The 26,330-nt window shown below is 34.5% G+C and overlaps 1 protein-coding gene across 1 annotated transcript in view; it reads left to right on the top strand.

Annotated features, from left to right (window-relative positions):
* The window catches only part of szt2 (SZT2 subunit of KICSTOR complex), a 96,387-nt gene that overhangs the window by 51,965 nt on the left and 18,092 nt on the right, over nt 1-26,330 (top strand). Inside the window, exons 51-65 of the mRNA XM_042759168.1 lie at nt 4,415-4,768; nt 5,875-6,077; nt 6,296-6,462; nt 7,802-7,899; nt 8,711-8,843; nt 8,945-9,072; nt 12,455-12,576; nt 12,890-13,072; nt 17,698-17,893; nt 20,005-20,140; nt 21,166-21,337; nt 22,289-22,491; nt 23,725-23,830; nt 24,914-24,994; nt 25,970-26,044. Coding sequence (XP_042615102.1) covers nt 4,415-4,768; nt 5,875-6,077; nt 6,296-6,462; nt 7,802-7,899; nt 8,711-8,843; nt 8,945-9,072; nt 12,455-12,576; nt 12,890-13,072; nt 17,698-17,893; nt 20,005-20,140; nt 21,166-21,337; nt 22,289-22,491; nt 23,725-23,830; nt 24,914-24,994; nt 25,970-26,044 — 2,357 coding nt within the window. The remainder of the gene's footprint in view (nt 1-4,414; nt 4,769-5,874; nt 6,078-6,295; nt 6,463-7,801; nt 7,900-8,710; nt 8,844-8,944; nt 9,073-12,454; nt 12,577-12,889; nt 13,073-17,697; nt 17,894-20,004; nt 20,141-21,165; nt 21,338-22,288; nt 22,492-23,724; nt 23,831-24,913; nt 24,995-25,969; nt 26,045-26,330) is intronic.

Below are 26,330 nucleotides of genomic sequence, written 5' to 3'. Positions count from 1 at the left end.
TGCTATTAAAAGGAACATTACAGGATGCTTTTCCACCATTACTGCTCATGCACTTCATCAGAATGTAAATAAAGGGCTCCGTGGCTCCTGGAATGGTTTCCTTGTGGGTTCATTGATGCAGGATGACAGTAATATGAGTTCCTGTGAGGTCGCAGCAGCTCCTCCGGGGTTTTGACTTCAGTGTGATGTTCAATATTATCAGCCTGACCAGTGCACTGTGGCTATGAAATGGGTTTGAGTTTCCCACAAGCCATCACATGTTGTGCCATCACAGAGAATAATGCGACATTTTATTTTAGTTGCACAAAATCTGCCTCCTTGTAAACCTCGCAAACTTTATCATTATTCTTAATCAGCAAACTGAATTTGGACCATTAAAATTCACAATTATGACTAATGATTATTAGCTTCCACTGTAATTCATAAATTGACATGCTGTTGGGGCTTAAAGAGAAATCGTGTGTAGGACTTCTTTATGTGCAAAATGACACTTTTGATGGCATTTCATTTTAAATGTAGTCTTAAATCTGAATTTAGATTTCAAACCAGAGATTTTTAATGCAGAACATGGCGTTTGGAAATGTAGAGATGAACCGTAGCGTCTAGCTAATTATTTGTCGCTGATTTTTTTTTAGCTCAGTTCAACTCCCCAGCGCTGCTCTTTGGTTGTTCATTGAGTTGGTGTCTGTCATTCATCATTTCTGTTCATTGAGTCGGTGTCTGTTGTGCCTCAGGTACAATGTCGGACCTTGTTCAGAATCTCTTCCCAACCTCTCAGTTTCAAGGTATAAGAGCCTCCACCCGCTTCACTGTTGTGCTGTGTGTCCTGTAGCGCCCCCACTGGCTGAGTGTGGTACTGCATGGTCACGCGATCACAGCTTAAAGGGACAGATCACCCAAAAATGAAAGTCTAGTCATTATTTATTCACCCTAACTCATCTTCGTTCTTCTGTGGAACACAAAAAGTGCAGTTTAACATGATCTCTGATTTGCGCTTTCTACATAATAAAATTGAAAGGGCTCCAAAAATGATAAAAAGCATCACAGGAAGGAAGTTGACCTGTGCACTCTATTCCAAGTCTTTGTGCGAGGAACTGATGGAAATTTAATGCTTGCAGATCGAAATTGTTAAACTGTATTTTTTTTATTATTATTAAAGATTGTTTTGCATCAATATGCACATGAATACAATTGAGATATGAGAGAAAGGGACTTTATTTTTAAATGCATTTTTTTTTTTAATTGGGTGAACTGTTCCTTTATGCTAGCTGCCCAAATACCAAATTAATGTTAAAAGCTTCTGACACTCATTTTTGCAGTCAGTCGGTGTGATAATTACTGAGAAATGGAGCATTATGCAAACGATCACCATAAACCACAATTGACGTCTTGGGGTATAATTTACATTTAAGTTTATAAAGTACCAATCCACATTGAAGTTGCATACAGTAGGGCCTGTAAGTTCCTCTGTGTGAACTGGAGCTCATTGGTCACTGTTCAATGTTCCCATAAGTTTTTGAACACTGATGTAAATGTATTTAGGGGTTGAAATCTGTGGGGGAAATGTTAGTGAGCCACTAGCTTTGTTGTAGAGATGAGCTTTTCCTGAAGCAGATCCTGCTCACACCTGCATGAGATGTGCTGCATGTGTGTTACACACGTCTTCTGCTTTCATTGTGTGTTTTATGTTATTAAACACATCTAATAATACAGGATTGTTCTAATTGACTGTAGTTTCCCTGCTTTTCAAATTATACAATTTCCAGCTTGTATACTTATATTGATTAATATTTATCATGCGTTGCATTACTTGGGCATTGAAATCATGTGTTTTGTTAAAGCGTGTCTCATTTATTCATGTTTATTTGGAGAGAATCAATATATCCTCTACTTGGTTTAAAGGGAAGAAACAGGCACAATAAAAATTACCACAAAAATAAAAACCACATAAAATAAATCCTCTCTATCATCTAGCATAATCTCTTATCCAAAGCAACCTAAAAAAAAAATATGGAACAAATTCATCCAAAACAACCTAAAAAAAAAAATATACAACAAAAAAAGTTAATAGAGTTCATCTGAAATATTTACTATTTGAAAAGTGCATGGTAATAGTGTAACACCATACAACATGTACATTATTTTATGCAAATGGTAACACTTCAATAAAGCTGTTTAATCAACATTAGTTGACTACATTGATTAACATGAACTAACAATGAAAATATTTCTAACGCTTTAGTAATCTCAACATTTACTAATACATTATTAAAATCCAAATTTGTATCTGTTGATATCATTTAAGTGACCTGAGCTAACATGAACTAACAAAGCTTAGTTGTATTTTCATCAACTAATGCTAACAAATATTAATAAACACTGTACAATGCAAATGTATTGCTCATTGTTTAAGTTTTGTTGATGCTTTAACTAACATCAACAAGTGAGACCTTATTTTAGTGTTACCGTTTTTTTTTACACCATTTATTAATCTAGTCACTTATTATTCATGCAACTACATAATGCAATTGCTAATGTTGAGGCATGTAACTTTTACCATCAAAACAATTCGGTAGATTTTAGAAATTAACATAGAAACTATTTATTAATACATTTACAAAAAATTTCTTAACAATTAAATTCCAATTTTTGATAATTTCTCATTGCAGCTTAAACATTGTCTTATTAAGTGTATTCTCATTTTTGATAATTTCTCATTGCAGCTTAAATCAGTTTTGTATGGTGTATATGGGATCAGATTGTCTGTGTGTTCAGGCACTTCAGAGTCTAAAATCATCTCATTCACACTCTCTGCTGCTGACCGCCGTCATTATAAATCAGGAAGTGACTTCCGTGATCACTCTGTCTGTCTGACTGAAGCCCCAGAGTCCAGCAAAGACTGAAGGGCCCTTCTCTCTGTCCTCATGTAGTCTCTCTGGAGCGCAGGGGCCATGCGGGTCACGCCTCATCACACCTCATCAAGTGCTCTTAAAAGATCACAGCAAATAGAGTTCTTAGATGAGAGGCCAAAGACATGATGCTGAGAAGACGCTCATTGATTGGCACCGCTCTGAAAGCAACACACACTTGTGTTGGATTATGAATCGCAGTCGGACGCATTTCAGAAACGCCATGATGCACGAAATTGAGCTTGCTTAGTTGGAAGCGTTACACTCGTGTACTTAATGTAGCGTATGTTTCAGACCGAATGCACACTTTCATGTATGCATCCGGGCTGCAATAATGCAAAATGCATGCACACTTTAGCAGGTGAGAGCACAGGTGCACATTTATTTCAGATGATTGTGTGCGGTGCATTAGTATCTGAAATCTGACACACACACACACACACTTACACATCGATCACGCCTCAAACCGCTAACAGCATATGCTAATACAAGCGGCTGGATAAATCCCTGCTTGCGCTCCATTGTTTGCTGCTAATGCCTTTTAATGCGACCGCCGCTCTGTTTGCAAGGCTTTTTTATAGCCGCAACCACTGGAGCGAAGGCGCCATCGATCTCTGAGAATCTAATGATGGAAATCTCTCTCTTTCTGCGCTTATCAGAGCCGCGGCTTCCCAAGGCCTCCTGGCTTCATGCTGTAAACAGCATAACCGAGTCAATACAACAGCATAAAAACCCATTTAAAGGATTTATGAGAGTGCGTACTCAAGTAGAGGCATTGTTTTCTGAAATATTGTTGTGCTTGTATAATTTAAGGCTACATATGGGTGTTTCTTCAAGTATGGGAATGTTCAGCCTTTTGAACTTTCAGAAAATAAACTCTCTTAAAACACACTTTATACACTTTTAATGTTTACTTTGACAGTGAGATAAAAATGTAATTTTAATATTAGCTTTAGGTTTCATTGTATATGCTTTTGTCCTTTTTTAATATTTCTTTTTAGCTTTTTTATTTCACTTTTGTAGCAGTTTTAATGATTCAATTTAAATGTATTTTATTTTATTTGCATATTAATGTGACCTTTATATGAAAGAAAAAAAAATTTGCTTTAAATGAAATGATCATAGTTTAAAAAATGTAATATTTTATGACTGATTTTCACATTTTTAGTTTTAAAGGCTGTGTCAAGGGTAATCAGTTTTGCATGTAAAAGCTATTTGTAAAAGAAGCACAGTAAAGGAAAATAAGTTTAAACGTTTCAAAACCGATTTAATAACAACTAAACAAATCTTTTACTTTTAAGAAAATCAACCCCTGGAGCATAAAAGGCTTTGTTTGATGAGACATATGAGCATGCATCTCTTGTCTTTCAGCTCCAGCTGAACTTACTGCTTTCATGCGAGTTTGCATCAGATTTTTGCATCATTCATGCTGTTCTGTCAAGCTCGTTTAGTTCTGGCCTCCATCACTTTCTCCTCTAACTCTGTTACCGCGCTGCTCTCCCCAGGAATCGCCTGCATCGTGCTGTCGTTCGTGGACGCTAAAGGCTGTGCGCTGCAGGTTCCCGCTCAGGACGGCAGCGCTCCGGCTCTCAGAGGAGACGTCTCCAGCATCTCCCTCCAGCCGGACCAGTTCGAGGCCTTGACCACTGTTGTCAAAGTGGACACAGATGCAGCCGTGCGTGTGCGCTTCGACGTGTGGGAGCAGGGTAACATCAGCCCGCTGCAGCTGACCGACCGGCTCCGGGCGGCCCTACGCCACGCCCTCTGCGACGTCGTCATGGAGATGCGTGTGCTGCCCAACCCGTTGTGTCTGGACACCTTCTGCCTGCCTGCTGCCGCCCAGCGGGACGAGAGCACAGGTGAGCAGCTGATGCACATGTGATGTAATATAGTGGATTACAGTCAAACCAGAACAGAATCTGAAATTAAAACCATTAAAAAAAACGTTACTTTCGTTGCTTGAAATAAACCTTAACTGAAATAAAATAAGATATAAAAAAAAAATTCAGCTAACTTGATAACTTGAAACAAAAAGTTTTTATTCATTTTATTTTTATTTCAGTTTGTGTGTGCGTATGTATATATGTGTATTTATATACTACTAAAATGACAAAAACATACTATTATTAAAACTTGAACTAAAATTAAAATGAAATATTAAATATACGAAAAAAAAAGATTCAAAATATTAATAGAAACTATATTAGAATGTAAATAATACTAAAATAATGCTGGAACAAGACAAAATACACTAATATTAAATAATCATATCTGTCTCAAATTATGTTTCTCATGATAAAAATGTTATTGCATCTTTAAGTAATATTTGTAAGGTGTCTACTTAAATATATAAAATAAGTTTTGTAGACATTCTATGTTTTATTATTATTATTATTATTATAAAAAATCTTTCAATTTTTATTAAAAAAAATATTTTTTTTTATTGTAATTGTAATTAAAGGGTCAGTGAGATTTTTTTTTTAAATAAATTTAAACTTTTATTCAGCAAGGATGCTTTAAATTCATCAGAAGTTACAGAAAAAAAAATAGAATGTTACAAAATATTTCTCTTTCAAATGAATTATGTTCTTTTTAACTTTATATTTATCAAAGAATCCTTAAAACTAATGTATCGTTTTCCAAAAATACATATGAAGCAGTTTTCAAAACTGATAATAATCAGAAATGTTTCTTGAGCACCAAATCAGTATATTAGAATGATTTCTGAAGATCATGTGACACTGAAGACTGGAGTAATGATGCTGAAAATTCAGCTGCGCATCACAGAAATAAATTATATTTTATAATATATTCACATAGAAAACACTTATTTTAAATGGTAATAATATTTCACAGTTTTACTGATTTTACTGTATTTTTGATCAAATTAATGCAGCCTTGGTGAGCAGAAGAGGCTTTGTTAAAAAACATTAAATATCTAACATATATAGTTGTGTCTCTGCAGTTCCCTTGAGTCTCCTGCAGTCTGAAGGTAAGGAGGTGAAGGAGAGCGTTCGGCGGCTCAGTGGAGCTCATGGGCTCAAGAGCAGTCCGTCTCCCATCAGCCTGAGTTCTGCTCCCAGCTCCACCCCGACCACAGGAACCAGCACACCAGAGTCCACCACACCCACCGGCAAAACCACCCGCCGCAGCTTCTGGGAAATACTGGTGCGTGCCTGCGTGTGCTCACTCAGCATGTGCAGTCTCCATTAACAGCAGATTACTCTCGTTAATTATGACTGTCAGCCTCTCCAAAACTGCATTTGTTGGTCAGCATGATGCGGTTGATCTGGACTCAGTGAAGCGTAAACGCTGGAGAAATGTTTGGGCTCTATGTTCACTGGTCTGCTGCCAGTTACCTGTCTGTGTGTGTTTGTGTTTGGTAGAGTAAACCAGAAACTTCTGAGCTTGGCAGTCCGAAGACGACGGATGACATCGTACCGGAGCGTGTCGAGGACAGTCGCGTGAACCGACGGAGACACAAGACGGAGAGCGTCAAACAGCAGTGGAACCACGAGAAAGCCATGGCAGTCGAGCAAGAGCAGGCCCAGAGGTGCGCACACACACACACACACACACACACACACACACACACACACACACAGCTGTGTTTCTTACACTTCTGTCTGTAAAATGATATTTGCACAAGCTTTCCATGATGAAATAAACATGTTCAGATGGTAAGACAAGAAAACAGACGACATATGTGACCCTGGAGCACAAAACCAGTCTTAAGTGTAAATTTTGAATAAATAATCTTTCCATTGATGTATGGTTTGTTGGGACAATATTTGGCCGAGATGCAACTATTTTAAAATCTGGAATCTGAGGGAGCAAAATAATCTAAATACTGAGAAAATCACCTTTAAAGTTGTCCAAATGAAGTTATTAGCAATGCATATTACTAATCAAAAATTTAAGTTTTGATATATTTACGGTAGGAAATTTACAAAATATCTTCATGGAACATGATCTTTACTTAATATCCTAATGATTTTTGGCATAAAAGAAAAATCGATAATTTTGACCCATACAATGTATTGTTGTCTATTGCTACAAATATACCCCAGAGACTTAAGACTGCTTTTTGCTCCAGGGTCACATATGACAACTAAAACTAATAAAAATATTTTTATTAACTGAAGTGAAGCTGAAATAAAATAAAGAATAAATATATTAGATGAAAACCTAAAACTTAAAACAAAAATTAGGAGTGTTGCCTTGGCAACTATCTTAAATAAAATAAATTAAAATAAGGTCAGTTTTACTAAACCTGAAAAATCAATTAAAGCCAAGTAGAATAATTTAATAAAATACAAAATAATAATAATAATAATAATAATAATAAAAGCTAAATAAAATATTCATATATATATATAATATATAATAATATAAATAATACTAAAATGACTCAGTTTCTCTATTTTTGTACGTAACAAAAAACATACAGAGTAATAGTGTATAATAGGCCTACCCATTAATTAAAACTAAAATAAATGTATTTATTCATTTATTATAAAATGCTTAAAAAACAAAAGTTTTTTGTCTTTCTCCTCTGCTTTCAAACTGAAACACACTTCCATTGTGCCCAACTTCTCATTGTGCAAATCAGATCGTATCAGAATAATCAGATTTCCAGATGATTTCATGACAGTTATTTCTGGCAGTCCAGGAGATGTTGATCTGGATGAAATTAAATTACCTCCCAGCCTTTGTGTTTGTCAGGATACAGTAGATGATGCAGTTGTGGTGTTTCTGATTCGGATGGCAATAACGTTACAGATGTAAATGCTGAAATGACATCCTCCTCCCATGTAAAACAGTAAGCATCCAGACAGGCCTGTAGTCTTGTTTTCTCTCGTGAGGACTGTGTGTGGATGTGTGTGTTGTAGGAGACATGCAGTGCAGCTGGAGGAGGGTGATACAGGCACTCTTCAGCCCGTCTTCCAGACCACGTACCTGCCCTGGGTCACCTTCATGAACAGACTGGGTGAGTCGCCACAACCACAGTGGGATTTATGGATCTGCTGGAATTTACAATGATGTAATAAAGGTTATTCAGTGATTCTTTAAGTTAAACTTTGTCAAATCTGCACTGAAGCATGTGTAACGTCCTGGAATAAACGTCTGATCAGCCCTCAGGAAGAATGCAAGAAGATGATGACATTTCTTTTAAAGAAATTGTTGGATGGTTTTATAATAATTTACATATATAATTTATAATATATATTTACAAATTGTACACATAAATGACAAGGTATGACTTTTTTTATAAATTGGTGTTTATATAAATACACACTTTGACTTTTATATACATTATCTAAATATTATTATTATTATTATTATTATTATTATTATTATTATTATTATTATTATTATTATTATTATTAAATATTAATTGTAATTACATCAAAATTTAGTAATCTTTTTAACAACCAGTTAAAAACTATTTTGGAAAAATTAGCAGCTGTATTGAGAACAGTGATTTTTCCCTACAAAAAAAATTGGACATGAATGCATAATTAATTTGGTATTTATGTTACAATTTGTAATTTATTTTCTTATGAAAAAGTACAAAGTAGAAAACCCTTGATTTTAACGTTTTTTAAAAATGCACTATAGAGGGGACGTTCAACGAGGCCAAAATGAAAAAGACAAAATTCACCTTCTAAAACATACAAAAAATTAACATAATAAAAAATTAAATAAACAAAATTATAATGCAGGTTGTCCGTCCATCCAATCCTAACAGACGGAAAAGTCCCCTATTGAAATATTCAGTGAATTATGTTCTCTTGCAGGTTGTCCGTCCATCCAGCACTGTTCAGCTGAAGTCTCGCATCACTTCCTCCTGCCCTCCATCCTCACAGAGATCGTCAACCTGGTCAGCTCACTGGCCAGCGACACGGCGGTCAAAGTGTTTGAAAGAAGCAGGTTTGATCAGAACAGACGCATCAGTTGTTTCTGTATCTACAGAAGATGCTTAGCTCTTCAGTGCACCATCAGTCGATTCAGTCTCCTCTGTGTGTCTCCAGCTGTCCTCAGGGAGACATCTATGTCCCCCTGTCAATCATCCAGCACATCAGCCAACCACCTGGCACCACCAGGAGCTTCATTCTCATTGGTCGCAACTTCAGCCAATGGCATTGCAGTACAGAGCAAGGTACCTCCTATGTTCACTCAGTTGTGTTTGGTTACACACACTTACAGAATGATTTAATGGATTCGACTTGAGTCAGAAGAATCAACGCTTTCCAAGGAGCACATTGTACTGTGTTCTATGTTGTCATAAGCAGAATATATAACCAATGTTTTAATACATTAAGTAGTACAACCCCATTAATAAATAAATGCCAGTATAACCAATAATACACGATTGATCATGTGCAGTAATGCATTATACTCTCTAATAAGGGATGTAAATTATGTAATTTATATTACAAGTCGAAATATATGGCATAAAAATAACCTATCGAAATAAAAAATATAATTTTTGCATTGCGAATTAATTATAATGTATAAAAATAACCTTTCTAATTTTGTTATATATTCAGCTGAATCTCATGTAAATTATTATGTAAACAGGTCATATTTCTTCCCAGTTTCACAAGAAATATTCTCAGTAGAAAAGAAAACAATATTATTATATGGAACAGAGAAATACATCAATTAGGATATAAGTGAACAAATAAATAATTTAAGAATAGAACAGAAAACAAATAATAATGTATAATATAAATCTATATAATTAGATATAATTGTCCATTAATTATTTTTTCATACATGTGTAAATTTAAAAAAAAATAAAAATTATATATATATCTATAATATTATTTAATCCTGGAATTTTTTATATATATATCTATATTTCTTTCTATTATATATAATATTATATCATATATAAATATATATATAGTAAAGAAAATATATATATATATTATTTTATTTTTATATAAATTTATTTAATTAACCTTTTATATGTATTGATTTTTCACATTGCTTTAATGAGAATGAAAAAATTTTCAGTATTCTTACAAATGTACTTTACAGCTGTGCTTTATAATTCAAATAATATTTAATTGATTTTTCACATTGCTTTAATGAGAATGCTGAGTACAATGAGACGATAAAAAAAAATAACAAATAGTAATGTTTCCAAAAAAAAAAAATACTGATTATTTTAAGTTCAGACTCTTTCATTATTTTGCCTATTCTTTTGATGCTGTGGTAAAATATGACCAAATCATTTCTCAGTGACATTCGGGCTTCATGATACTGATTATTTTAAGTTCAGACTCTTTCATTATTTTGCCTGACGTTTAAATGGCTTTAAGCAGTGTAAGGTCATTACTGAATTCTGTGGTCAACAGTTCATCCGGCTTCTACCTGCTCTCTCTGTGATAACAGTAAATCCTGTAACCAAAGCGTTATTAACTTCAGATGTTCTTTACAGTCTAACCGCTTTCTCACCATGAGCTCAGGTGCATCACATTCCCTTCTGCTTGAATCTCTCACTACATCGCCTCGCCAACAAATGTTTTATTCTTTCTTTGTGTGTGTTTAGTAGTATTGCATATCATTCACTTCTCTTTTGAGTATTGCTGAGTGTGTACATTTTTTTAGCTTAGGAGTATTTAGTGAATGATTAGTATATGTGTTGCTATTCTGTTATCATAGATTCATAGATTCTTTTGCTTATGTTGTTACTTGCAAAGCTGTGTGTGTGTGTGTGTGTGTGTGTGTGATTCTGTGTGTGTGTGTGTGTGTGTGTGTGTGATTGTGTGTGTGTGTCCATGCAAGTGCGTGTGTGAATGCAGCATTAACATAGAGTTGTCTCGTTTTGCAAAGCTGTGTGTGCTCATCTCTGTTTGCCCACAGGACAGTTCAGATGAAGAGAACAGTCCTGTACTAAATAGGTGCACACGTAAGTCTGGCCCCTTTTGGGGCCCCTAGTGGCCCTCACTGTTGCAACGACAGCAGAGCCCCAGCATCCACAACACACCATAACAACACTTCAATTAGGATTTTCTTTCATTTTTCCTAATTTTTTATAGATTTAAAAGGCTAAACATAAATTTTAGTGTGTTTTTTTGCCAGTGTTTATTGTAGCATTTACTTTTACATAAAAAAAAAACATATAAAATTCACCATAACAAACACATAAAAAAAAAACATATAAAATTCATCCTTTCAATCATACCTATAGGCGTTAAAGAATTTTTTTATATACATCCTTTCAATATATTCATTCATTTATATATATATATATATATATATATATATATATATATATATATATATAATATATATATATATATATATATATAAAAAACAAATTTTCTACTATAATAAATTTATGAACATTTATAAGAAATAATGAAGACATTTAAATACATTTAACTTAAATATAGAATTCATTCATTCATTCATTTGTTAAAAATAAAAAATTTACCGACTTTCCACTATAATAAATTTATGAAAATTAAATAAAATAAATTGTACCTTTTACTTTTACCCAAGACCATTAAAGTTAATTTGTTTATCCATTCATTTGTTTATTTTCTCATTCATTCATTCATTCATTCATGCATACATTAATTCATTTATTTTTTGATAATTTTGTCTGTATTTATTTACTTATATTATAAATGTATGAAATTTTTTGTACATTTTACTTTTCCCCTGGACCATAAAAGTCACATTTTTGATAATTTTGTCTGTATTTATTTACTTATTAATTTCAAAGAATCACCATATTTCCAACTATAATAAATTTGAAATGGTAACTTTTACCTTTGCCCAAAACCATTAAAAAATTTAATTCTTTTATTTATTTATTTATTTATTAATTTTCTAACAAAAAAAGTCATTGCCGTACATAGTGCTGCCATTATCATCACATTTAATGCCAAAATTACTGTTGAACATCTTTATTCCAGGACATGTAATAAATGGTTTAAAATAAACAACACACATTTAAAGCTTTCAAGTTTTAATTCAAGCTTGTCAGTAGTTAAAAATGCCCCTAATTGAAGATTCACTCATTGATGCATGTTTATGAGATCATTATACCCCAGCATGTACAGTACTCTACCATTGAAACCTACTGATTTTCATTTTTTATATAACTTCTACTTTACATTCTACACATCTAGATGACTGTTTGGTTCGATGTTGGTATTTAAATGATATTAGAGTTTAATAAATGAGAGAATGTCATAAAGCCCTGAGTTTGCTCTCTGTTACTCCAGAGAGTGAGTTCTGTTCAGTCGCTCCTCAAACACACTCTATACATGATATAAATGCCTTAAGGCTGTAAAACCTTTAATTATTTTTATTTATTTTTTTTTATGGAATGAGCCTTGTATATGATTTAATATTAATTTAATTAATTTTATGATTTTAATCCTATAGATGTTATTCACAGGTAAACTGAATAAATTCTGAAGTGGCCTTTTCCTTTTGTGGATCTTTATTTCTTACTCTGTCTATCATCTTTACAAGTTTCTTTACCCAAATAACAAAGAATCCTGTCTTTCTTAAAGCTCACAAGGGCATGCAGCGGTTCGAGGCTTTGGAGCACAGTGATTGGCTGAGCCCGGGACAGGCTGTGAGGGGCGTGGCTCCACGCCAGCGCTTCCTGTACATGCAGATTGTCAATAAGAAGGTCAGTTGAGTTTAATAAAACCAGCCGTGACATGCGTAAGCAACACGCTATAAAATCTCTCTTCCATGAATGTTTTTCTCTTAACCAGCTGCGACAGGCAACGGCAAATTGTGCTGCCCACGGTGAAATATAATTTGTCTGAAATACCACACAGCTGCATATTAAACATCCAATGTGTTCTAATCAGCTGTGATTGCGCCGCGTCATGCACTATTTTTGTCTTTTAGTGTGGATAGACTTTTGTGTGCACAGTTTATTTGTGTGCTTAGTTCTTTCTGTTCTATGTTATATTGCCATGTTTTCATGTCTCCAGGTGACTCTGTACACGTACAACTGGTCGGTGGATCTGGGCGTCTCTCTGAATCAGGGTCTGGTCAGACTGGTGCAGTGGCAGAACGCCCGCGCACATGTGGTCAACTGCCTCCTGAGTCAGAAAATGGGCCTTTTCCATCATTACTGCTTCTCTGATACGCCTACACTTGAGGACCTGAAACAGGTCAGTGTTCTCAATGCAACACTAGCATGCTGCAAACGATTCATTACAAACAGTATATGAAGCAGTAAACATTTCTAATAGTAACTTGCCATGCTTTTGTCACACAATCGCATTATGTAAATACGAGATCCAATCCAATTATAAGAGCGGCCATTATTTTGTGTTTAAAAAAAAATACAAATATATCACAGTTCATGACTGATATCATGATTCCTTGTTAATTTGAGAGCATTGCATAACACAGACTGAATTCAGGATGGCATGTTTGCATATTAGCATGCTTTTTGTATTATTTTTGCTTTATAAAGAAATGCTGTTCAGCATTCAGCCACAGTGTTTTCTAATTCTATACTGCATATTTGCATACAAACTGCATACAATATTAGACTACCATTCAAATGTTTGAGGTTGGTAAGATCGATATATATATATATATATATATATATATAATTTTTTTTTTTTTGAAAGAAGTCTCTTCTGCTCACCAAGGTTGCATTCATTTGATCAAAAATACAATAAAATCAGCAATATTGTGAAATAGTATTACAATTTCAAATAACTAATTTCTATGTGAATATATTGTAAAATGTAATTTATTTCTTTGATCAAATCATCATTACTCCAGTCTTCAGTGTCACATGATCCTTCAGAAATCATTGATGAAAAGAAAGTTTAAAATAATAGAATTTATTTGAAATAGATATCTTTTGCAACATTACCAATGTCTTTACTGCCATTTTTGATCAATGTAATGCATCCTTGCTGAACAAAAGTATTAACTTCCTTAAAAAAAGGTAAAGAAAGACTTGTTTACCCTGAGCTTTCCAGCAGTGCTGTAGTATGTTATTCTCATCATGCACACTTGCAGCTGTCATGGATTGCTGGACTTTGGTTAGGTTGAGTTTTTAGGACAGTGTGTGTGTGTGTGTGTGTGTGTATGTGTGTGTGTGTGTGTGTGTGTGTGTGTGTGTTTGCACAGTTTAAGTACAGACAGCACTGGTGAGTTGGTTAAGCAGCACATGAGTGTCTGGCGCTCCTCGGGGCGGCCTGAGATATCGCTGTGAGTGACGGACAGCTGTCACAGCCGCAGGGCAGGACGCTAATCACTCCAGCACACCTGCTGACACCAAACACCTGGAAACCATCCAGAGCGCTGGTAAAACAGTTTATTCCTGCCCAGAGTCGAGCTCGTTTGAACAGAGCGAGCTGAATCACGCTGTGTTTTAGTTGTTTGCGGTTAATGCAGCAGAACATGTTTGTTGGTTCTGTCAGTAAAGAGCAGAATCCTTCTGTCGGGGCGTTCACTGTTATGGATTCAGTTGTCAGCTGTTTGTCAAGATTGCGCACCAAATGTCAGGATGTATTTTGGGAAAGCAGACAGTTGTTGATGACGGTATTGAGAGCATTTGGGTTAAAGATCCCATGAAGTGCCTTGAAACACACAGTGTTATTCTATGTGGTGACGTAATTTCAACTGAAACAGGAAGACAGGGCGGGGCATATCGAGCAGCCCCGCCCCCTTTTTAAATTAGCCAATAGCGTTTTATTTGTATCTGCATGGGTCAGAGCCGTTGAGCTCGGTAAATCCGCATTTGACAGCCACAATCTAATAGATTACCCCCTAGATTCAATAATAAAATAGTCAAAATAGTGATCATAACAATGCTGATGCTGTGTAGTTTTAAAAGTGTTTAATATATGCCGATATAATCCGCTCCGTGCGATCGCATCTCTGGACTGGAGTGACAGTCCGGATCAGACTGTGCGTGCTGCCGCGATTCGCGTGACACAACATAAAACCAGACCTCATTTGCCCCAATCAAAATCATATTTACACTGTATGAATCGTTCCCTATGGCCTACATTGTGCACTAACTGAACAGGAAATACACTGTGAACAAAGTGACCGATCTCTGCCGCAGCTTCAGCGTCTGTTTATAGTGTAGGGGGCGGGCGGTTCGGATTCTAGAGAGCATTTGATTGGTCAGAAGATTTGACGAGAAGCTGAAGTACAAAAAATCATTGATCCGTTTTGGCGGAAGTGGCGAACTGTAAGCTTTGAATGCTTATATCTTCTAAATACAAATTCTGTCACTGTTTTGGAGCACACTGCCTTATAGATAAACTTAAGACTAACATACTGATACTAACACCCAAAAAAACTTTCATTTTGATTTCATGGGGACTTTAAAGCTAAAGGCCTTTAAGAGCACCGCCTGTGACAGTCATTGATACTCATGCACAGACAGTTCTGATCAACATTTAAGAAGAAATGGCAAAAAGTTTAGTTTTTTTTTTTTTTTTTTTTTTTTTTACAAGATTGTTGCTCATTATTATAGGGCTATTGTACAATGATACATATACCGGATGGATGGATGGACAGACAGTAAAAAATATAGATAATAAAAATAATATACATTGGCAATAAATAAATGGAATATAGATAGATAATAAATAAATGAAAATAGAATAAATTAATATTTAACATCCATTTCTTTATTCAGTTTTAAAAAAAAATTTAATCGCTTAAACAGCATGAATTTATAAAAATGTATTCCTTACATGCAATGTCAGTCATACCTGGTTCAACACTCAATTATACAGTTCACTGTCATTATATAAAAATATTTGAGCACCAAATACCTCGTTGACCAATCAGAATCAAGCATTACTGAGTGCGTGTTCTGTGCAGAACCCTGTTTTTGCGGAGGAGTTGTATGGGTGAACATCAGGGAAAACAAACCAAATGCTACAAAACTACATTAAATGACTTGTTTAAAGCGATGCTTGTCTGTGTTTGTGTGTGGGAGCAGATGAACACAAACCCATGAGATTCTTCTCCAGAATAAAGACCGTTCCTTCAGTTTCCGGCAGACAGTGTGTAGGGTTTGAGCCGCTGTTTGTGGGTGAGAATGTCTGGAGTTTAGCTCTCTTCCCTGGACGGTGGACTCTATTATCACTTTGCTCATCATTCGTCTGTGTCTGTCCTTCAGGAAACAGATAGAGGACGAGACGCTACAGAGATCTTTATTGTTTACTCTTCGTTTGAACCCTTCATGTCAATCCTTTTGGGCCAGCTCTGTAGTGTGTGTTTCGGGCCTTTGTGTATATGTACGTGAGAAATTTAATGGTGGGACTGATTTTGCTGCTGACGTGAGTTTCTAAGTAGATTTGTTTTGTTTAGAGCGTAACTGACCACCAATTATATAAACAATCAGCTAAATATTTTAGTAATTAATGAAGCACCATAAATTCTTTAGCATCAGTACGTACTAAATTATAAAGATACAATACTGTTTGAAAGTTCGGGGTTGGTATAAGATATATATATATATGTGTATGTGTGTGTGTGTGTTATATATATATATATATGTATATATATGGTATATATATATATATATATTATATATCTCTATATATAATATATCTATAATATATATATATATATATATATATAGATATATATATATAGAATATATATATATATATTTTTTTTCAGCAAAAAAACATAAAATTTTTTTTTTCAAAGTCTGTTTTGCTCACCAAGGCTGCATTTATTTGATCAAAAATACAGTTAAAAACTGTAATATTGTGAAATATTATTCTAATTTAAAATAACTGTTTTCTGTATGAATATATGTTAAAATGTAATTTATTGCTGTGATGCGCAGCTGAATTTTCAGCATCATTTCTCCAGTCTTCAGTTCCTTGCACACCTGAATCATTCATATGTGCATCAGAAAAAAGTCTAATATAAACTTTAAAAAAATAAATAAATAAATCCCTCACAAAACAAAAATTCACAACAATAAAAAATTACACAAAAATAAAAAAAAAAAAAATAAAAAAAAATAAAAAATTATGACTGGGGAAGGTTGATTTCACCAAAATAATGCAAGTTTCAGTTATGTGCAGGATTTATGCTTAATTTGTTGTTTGTTTTTCCAAATAAAATTTGATATAATTTTGCAACAACCATTGTTGCCATGTCACTTATAATAATAGCACAAAGTAACCAGAGAGGATACAAATGCTTTTGCCTTGTGTTTTAACTAAAGAGTTCACAGTACTATATAGTGAACGTTGGGAATGCTTTCAAACTTTTCTCTCTTTACTTGACTGTTTTTAATCACAGCGCTGCATAATTTAAAGAAATCTGTGTTCTAAAAGTTCACACACACTTTATGAGGTTATTGAAACACAAATAAACTGAACATCTACATTTGCCTAGAAAGTGAAGGACAGAACTCTTTTATTTCCTCGTCAGTAGCTCCACACTTTTAATCTCCACACTTAAAAAATTTCCAACAAAAGAATGCTAACAGAAGGCGGATCCAACATAGCAGAAAATTTGCCCTAACCGTCAATCATCTGTCAGAGTCCCAGAGGGCAGAGTTCAGGCGCTTAAGTTCGGCTTATTGGCCCGTCGGGCTCATGGGCATCTGCTCCAGCTTCTTTTAGAAAAGCCTCCAACTCGCCCTGAAGGACTTTAACTAGTCTTCCAAACACTAACTCACCCAAAAGTTCCCACAAGAAGAGAGGCAATGTCTTCAGAAGGAGTTTTGTTAATTTGTTTACCTTCTTCTGATTTATTCATCTGTCTCATGGATGTATTTGGTTGTTAGCAGGAGCCCAACCCGTTCCTGAGCTCCACGATCGAGGCGGACGCTCTGTTGAGGAGTCCGGTTCCTCCGGCCGCGAGTAAGGATCCGGGTCGGATGGGCAGCTCTGCTCGTGCTCTTCCTCCTCTGGCCTTCCCCGGAGAACTCGTGCCCTTTGATGAAGCCCCACTACTGGAGGTCAAAGCCGCTGAGCGCAGAGGTACACACACATCAACTCACATACACCATCACAAGAAAGAAATTACCCCCACTGGAGGCCAAAGTTCAGCTGATAGCATCGAGGTACAACACAACCCATCCAACCATCACAAGGAAGAAAGAAATGAAAAACAGAGAGAAAGTGAGAAACAAGAACAGAAATACAGAAGAGTATACAATTAGAGACACAGAAAGAAAGGTAAGAACAGAAAAGAAAGAAAGAAAGAACAAAAAGAGGAAAGAAACCAAGGAAGAAAAGAAAGGCAAGAAAGAAAGAAAGAAAGGCGAACAGAGAGAAGAGAGAACAGCGGAAAGAAAGTGAGAACATAAAGAAAAAAAGAAGAAAAGAACAAAGGGAAAAAATGAAAGAAAGGAAAGAAAGAAAGAAAGAAAGAAGAAGAGAGAGATACAGAAAGAAAGGGAGAGACATAAGAAAGAAAGAAAGCAGAGAAGGAACAAAAAAGAAAGTGCACAAAAAGAAAGAACTAAAGAAAGAACAGAAAGCAAAGAAAGAACAAAAAGAAATAAAGAAAGAAAGAAATTAAGAAAGTACCGAAATAAAGAAATAACATAGAAAGTAAAAGAAAGAATCAAAAACTCCAATGAAAGAGTTCAAAAATGCAAAACGTATGAAAAGAAATGATTAACAAAAAATGTAACAAAAGAAAAAATATATGAACAATATGAAATAAGAGGGAAAAATGTGTAATAGTATCATAAGAGAAGCTAGAAGTATGTACAAATTTAAGTACAAATAAAGAACTAAAAAAAATTTACTGTAAAGAAGGGCAAATATGAAAGAACCAAAATACAATGAAAACTCATATGAAAGTATGAACAAAGAAATAAAAAAGGCAAAAAGCAAGTACAATAATTTACAAAATTAAAAATAGAAAGAAAGAAAGAACAACAACGAGAATGAACAAATAATGAAAAATATTCATTCAAATAAGAAAAAAAATATTAAAATGTATAAACAAAGATGAAAATATGAAATTCAAACAACAAAAACAGGGGAAAAACAGTTGAGAAAAAGTATCAAATAATTATGAAGCAAAAAAAAATGCAAGTGTGATTTAAAGTTTTTTCCTAAAAACAACTGTGAACAACAAAAGTATATGAAAGTATAAAAAAATAAAGAAAAAAGAAAGCAACTGTAATTGTATGAAAAAGAAAAATGAAAATAAGTTAAAGAAAAGTATAAAAGGAAAGACAGGGTTTAAGAAATTAAGAAAAAGAAAAAAACTAAAAAAAAAAAAACAAACAAAAGAAAAAAAGAAAGAAAGAACGAACAGAAAGAAAGAAAGAAAGAGTATCAGAAATGCAAAAAGTATGAAGAAGAAAATTATTTAAAAAAAAATTAACAAAAGAAAAAAGATATGGAAAATATGAAATAAAGGGAAAACATGTAATAGTATATAAGAGAAGCAGAAGTATGTACAAATTTAAGTACAAAATAAAGAACCAAAAAATTATTTAAAAAAGTCCAAAGAAGGCAAGAAATGGAAAAAAAACAAAATGCAATGAAAAGCATATGAAAGTATGACCAAAGAAATAAAAAAGGCAAAAAGCAAGTACAATAATTTACAAAATTAAAAATAGAAAGAAAGAAGAAAGAAAAGAAAGAAAGAAAGAAAGAAAACAACGAGAATGAAAAAATAATGAAAAATATTCATTCAAATAAGAAAAAAAATATTAAAATGTATAAACAAAGATGAAAATATGAAATTAAATAACAAACAGGAAAAAAACAACAGTTGAGAAAAAGTATCAAATAATCAAAAAAAAAAAAAAAAGTTACAAAAATTATTTAAATAAAAACAAAAGTAAACAACAAAAGTATATGAAAGTATAAAAAAATAAAGAAAAAAGAAAGCAACTGTAATTGTATGAAAAAGAAAAATTTAAATAAGTTAAAGAAAGTATAAAAGGAAACAAAGGGTTTAAAAAATTAAAAGAAAAAGTACAAAACAGAAGTACAAACGGAAAAAGAAAGAAAGAAAGAAAGAAAGAAAGAAAGAAAGAAAAAGAAAGAAAGAGAAATGATTGTGGCATAATTTTAAATGTGAACCTCAGCGACAGAAAGCATGAGATGTTTCTTGTGTGTTGCAGAGCTGGAGAGACAGATGAAGATTGAGAATCTGTTTGTGACGTGGCAGCAGCGCTCGGCTCAGTCCAGCTTCACAATCCCTCACACATCACTCACACTGCTGCACGCAGGCTCTGGCCGTGTGATAATGTGTGATGGGTATTTTCCATCACATTCTCAGAGCATGATTTTCCCAGCGGCTCATCAGGTCCAGATTCATACCAGTGCGCGCGGATCCTCTGCCTCACACACACACACACACACACACACACACACACGCGCACACACACACACACACACACACACATGCAGATCCTCGTGTGTGTGTAAAGCCCGGTTGGGTCTATTGAGATGTGGTGAGGACATTAGGAGACCCTGTAGAGTGTGAGATGCGTCTTTCATTGGCTGTGATTGCACGTCCTTTGAATCCACACTGAGGATCTTTCACACTGCTGAGATCCAGACAAATGTGTTTTTATTATACTGCAGGTCACACCTACTGTAAGTACAGTACCATTCAAAAGTTTGGGGTCAGGAAGAATTTTTTGTTATCGAAAGAAATGAATACTTTTATTCAGCAAGGATGCATTAAACTGATCAAAAGTGAAGTAAAGACATTTATAATGTTACAAAAGATATCCATTTCAAATAAATGCTGCTCTTTTGAACTCTCTATTCATCTGTGAATTTTCCACAAAAATATCAATCTGTTTTCAACATTGATAATAATCAGAAATGTTTCTTGAGCAGCAAATCATCATATTAGAATGATTTCTGAAGATCATGTGACACTGAAGTCTGGAGTAATGATGCTGAAAATTCAGTTTTGATCAAAGCAATAAATTATTTTAATGATTAGTCTGATTTTAATGCATTTAAGTATTTACTGTAATCAAATAAATGCAGCCTTGGTGAGCAAAAGAGACTTTGGAAAATATTAAAAATCTTACTGACCTCTTTGAACTGTAGTTGAAGTGATTGCAAATGTTCTAGATACACACCATTGGTTGAGTCAGTGTATCGAACAGGTTTTAATCAGTGTTTTAAAAGCACCACAGATTGTTTTAGGAAAAAATCAGCATATTAAACTGGGATGGAATGTATTTACACACTGAAAACATTACACACTTCACCTTTATAAAACTGTAGCTGTTACAGCAAATGAAGGAATTCTGGGTGTAAATCTGGAATCTCTTTCTCTGCGTGTGTCTGGTGTGTGTCTGTGCTCAGGTGGCAGATCTGGACACACTAAAGCAGTCCTCTCGACTGGTCCATTACTGCGCCACTCCGCTGCTCTTCGACCCTGTCTTCCGGAAACAGATTCAAGAGGAACAGCTGCCTCAGCCCCAGATGAAGGTCTCTCTTTCTTCCTCTTCCTCCTCGTCCTGCGGAGTCTGTCTGCTGGTTCACACTGCATTAATAAATACCATCATATTGAAGCCTGGTTTAGAGTTAGAAGTTCAAATCCCTGACCATACCTATAACCCGATTATTAAAAATAAACATAAATATAAACCATATAATTCCATTGTGAGTGCATAATTCTTTTTTATTATACTTAATTGTTTTACTTATTGTTTGTTTGTTTTTAGTTTTGTTATTGCTATTATAATATTTAATTTGTAGGGTTGTTGTTTATATTATTATTCAAGTTAATATAAATAATACTATTATAATAAATTATTATAATAATAAAATAATTATTGATGCTATTATTATTATTGTTGTCATATTTAATAATAATAATAATAATAATAATAATAATTAGTTAAAAATTATTAGTATTATTATTAAATATAACTGAACCGTATAATTACAATGTAAGTGCATAAGATTTTTTTTTTTTTTTTTTTATAAATTTATTTATTGTTTGTTATTGTTACTATTTTATTATTATATGATTTAACTATTATTGGGGTCATTATTATTATTATTATTATCATCGTCATCAGATCGTAAATATCACCTCTATGTAATAACATGTGTCGTGTGATGAGCAGACGTCTCATATATAAATGTATATTAATTTATATTTATATATATCTCATATATATTTGATATAATGGTAGCACAGGCTCACTGTGCACCTGTATACTCCACATTTTTTCTAAATTTTAGATTGACCCACACTAAATGTCATACAAAAGCATGCAGTTGTTCACTTTTTTAGTGGACAGCTTTAGGATTAATATGGACCAGACTTTATGCTGATAATAAAATATCCTGACAGTCAAAGTTAATTCAGTGTAGTTAAATAATTTCAGATTTTCTTTTCTTGTCTGACACCCTCTCGTTCTCGGCTCACAGAAGCGGCATCGCTCCAGTGACTCCACGGCGTCCGGCCGCGACCGCAGCTACAGCACAGATTCTGCAGACACGCTTCCGAGTCGACTGAAGGAGGAGCCGTGGCTGCAGGACATCTCCAGCATGTTCCTGCAGCAGTATGTGCAGTACCTGCAGAGCATGGGCTTCATCCTGGTGCAGGTCCGGCCGCAGTCGCCCGCTCGCAGGTCAGAAAATCAGTACGGATGCATTCAAGTCGTGTTGGAAAGATCAGATTTATGAGTTGAGCGCACATCAGCGTCACCACACTGAAAGAAACGGTAACCTAAAAATGGTCACATCTAAATATTATGACTGAATCAACCTAGATATAATAATTTATACCAACAAATTTCATTTTTATGGGTTAAATCAGGTCAAAATAGCTCTTTAAAGGAAAATATGCTATTAATTTACTCGCCCTCAGGCCATCTAAGATGTACTGTAGGTGAATTTGAGAATTAAAAAAAGCATAGCAAGTAACACAAAATTGAAACCTGTGTCTCCTGACGATATATTGAGGTCTAATGAAGTCTGTGCAAGAAACTGAACATTATTTATAAACTTATAACCTGTAATCCAGAGCTTCTGTGTGTTCAGTTCACGAGTGAATCATTCTTTTGAACTGGTTCTTTTTTAGTGAACAGGTTAAACCAGTTCATCAGATCGGACTGAACCATCCGAAACAATACGCAGCTCACAAGTTACTCAATTAAAACACACTTTTAGACGCCTGACAGTCACTCCGACTCAAAATGAGCCAAAATACTGGCGTATATCTACATATCTCTATATCTGTCCAAAAACCTGATGCACATTATGAATCATTTTGGAGATATGGTGTTTAAAGGTCTCGTTGAATTTTATACAGAAAATATACATCGCCATCTTCCTCTGAACAAAGTGACATCTTCTCAACCCGTTAATTCGACCTTTCCAGGAAGACTTGAATGTGATGTATGTTTCCGGATATCAGACAAGTGGTTTTGAACTGTGCATTTCAGTCATAAACACTGTTATTCACTTCACTCTCAGAGCATAGCCTGCATTTACGTCAACGTTTTTTGTGAAAATAACTTTTATACCAACCAAACTGTAACGTCAAACATGGTATGAAGACTTCAGTCATTTGGCGACAGTAAGTTCAAGAATGAGTGCTTTTTGCTGAAGGCAGGTCTCTGTACAGTGTGTGTGATGTGCTAATGCTGGACACACTGCATTAAGCAGCAGGAGCGTGTGATTCAGTCTGACCGGCAGCGTGAGGGCCGCATTACTGACGGGGTCAGATGCCCAGTGGGCCACACACACACATACACACACACACACACACACACACACACGCTCACACACACACACACACACACACACACACACACACACACACACACGCTCTCACTCTCTCTCTCTCTGTCTCTCTGCAGCATCGCACGAGCCCGAGCCGCCATGTTGAGTTCTTTATCCACTGAAGGCAGATCATCCTTCTCCTCTTTCTCATATAATAAGCAGAAGAGTGAAGACAGCCCCAAGGTACTTTATCTGCTCATCCATATTCAACCATTCGGTCACACTCCAGTTTTTCTTAATTCACATCTGCATCGCACATACATTTCTCTGTGTGCATCACAGTTCAAACACACACACACATTCATTTCCATTGACACACTCCTGGTCCCATTCTGGATCCTATCTGAGTGAAGGCAAGAATCATATTTAAAGAAAGGGTAAAAAGATGAAAATAAAATCTGTACATAAATAGGCTGTTTAATGAGACCTTAAATGAATAATTTACCCAAAAATGAAAATTCTAGCAATTTTTACTTTCCGTGAGATGGGTTTTGAAATGTCATCAGATTTGACATCATTGTTTGGTCAAAAGACCAAAGCATTAAATAAATAAATAATTAAATAAATATAAAGTAGTATATAGTAATAAATTATATATAAATGGTTAAAAAATTAAAATAACAAAATGCAAAACCACTTTCCCCTTAAATAATGTGTGATCATTGTTTTTAATAACGTGCAACACAATTTTCTGTTAACATAAAAAATGTGTACATTACCATTCAAATGTTTTTGAAAGAAGTCTCTTCTGCCCAACAAGGCTATATAAAAATACAGGAAATTCAGTAATATTGTGAAATATTATTATAATTTAAAAGAACTGTTTTCTATTTGAATATTTTTTAAGATATAATTTATTTCTGTATGACAAACTGAATTTTCAGCAGGCGTTTCTGATTATTATCAATGCTGAAAACAGTTGTGCTGCTTCATATTTTTGTGGAAACGGTGATCATTTTTTTTCAGGATTCTCTGATGAATAGGAAGTTCAAAAGAACAGGATTTATTGAAAATATTTGTGATTATTATAAATGCCTTTACTGTCACTTTTGAACAATTTAATACATCTTTGCTGAATAAAAATATTAATTTCTTTTAAAAAAAAAAATCTTACTGACCCTAATATATATATAAATCTGTAATAAAATCACACACACACTCATCACCTCCCATCTACATAACTCATAACACACACACAAACACCTGCAGAAAGCGATACCATACACACACACACACTGATTGTGTCCCTTCTGCATCTCTCAGCAGAGCAGCACGTCCAGCTCAGCATCATATCACCTGCAGAGGGCGCTGCCAGGAGGAATCGTCCTGATGGAGCTGGCTTTTCAAGTGAGACCTTTATGTGTCTGTGTGTCTCACATAGAATCGCCCTTTTAGCACATCAGCCGAGAGCAAACGCTGGGCTTTTCACAAGTACGCTGTGAAAGTCTTAGTGGACGTTGAGGAGAGAGATGTTTAATGGATTCTGCCTCGCTCTGGCGCCATTTATGCTTATTAATATTTGAACACACAGATCCGACAGCAAGGAAACACTGCGTCATCATCTGATCTCCAGCTCTGCTCATGTCTAATATCTCTCTCCATTCAATGTCAAATTAATTTAATAGCATAGCGTGATTTTTATATTAGGGCTGTCAAAGTTAACATGTCAACATATACTATTAATAACAGTTTTATTCTGATTGAAATCTCTTTTTACCCACGAGTAAACAGTCATTCATAGAAATTTTGAACACCAGCAGATGACTTATGCATGAGTCAGTGGCAAAAATACAAGTCCATAAATAGTGCTGGAAGTTGTATGTATGCATGCATTTTTTTATTGCTAGAATTGCATTCCCTGTGTTAATAATAATAATAGGAATAATGATAATAATGTCAATAATGATAACTTAATTATTGTTATTATTGGTTTGTTATTTTCAAATCACAAATCTGAAATATGAATAATAATAATAATAATAATAATAAAGGAAATGAATGATAAGGTTCAGAATAGTATTTATTTATTTATGGGTAAAATGTTTTTCTATTTCACAGGGGATTATAAAAGAGATATTTTTAATTGTTCAGTTTGCTGATAATTATAATGATAATTATTATGATGATGATAATAATAACATAATAGTGTGCACAGACGAATCGTAACCAGGCCGAGTTAAGAAAGCAAATGAAGCCAATTCTGATTTATTTTGCCTGTAGAAACCTCCTAAATGCGGTGAACTATGCAGCTATGAATTTATCTACAGCTGATGCATAACTCTTCCTCTGCTAACACATAATCATATTGTGACTCTGTTGCAGGGCTGTTATTTCTGCGTGAAGCAGTTTGCATTGGAGTGCTCCAGAATTCCCATGGGTCAGACGGTTAATTCTCAGGTAATCTGTGCATTAAAAAAACAACAGACAAGAAGAGAAAGTGAGAGTAAACCAGGTGTTTAAGAGTTCATGTTGTATTTCTGTGCATCTGTTGTAAGTGCCTGCTTGTGTAATCTCTGTGGATGTTTGATATGAGCAACCTTTGTTAGCAGGATCCACTGGTCAGATGTCTGTCTCTTTCTCTCTGATGGCGTGTTTAATGTGCAGCGGGTCCGGGTTGGCTCTAAATGAGGAGTAATTAAGTGTAAATATTTGTATATCTCCAGATGTTTCTCAGCAGGAGGGC

The sequence above is a fragment of the Cyprinus carpio genome, chromosome A6 (assembly GCF_018340385.1).
Source record: "Cyprinus carpio isolate SPL01 chromosome A6, ASM1834038v1, whole genome shotgun sequence".
In the NCBI taxonomy this organism is placed as follows: Eukaryota; Metazoa; Chordata; class Actinopteri; order Cypriniformes; family Cyprinidae; genus Cyprinus; species Cyprinus carpio.
The sequence above is the reverse complement of the archived record's forward strand: the minus strand, read 5'-3'. Positions and strand labels throughout refer to the sequence as shown.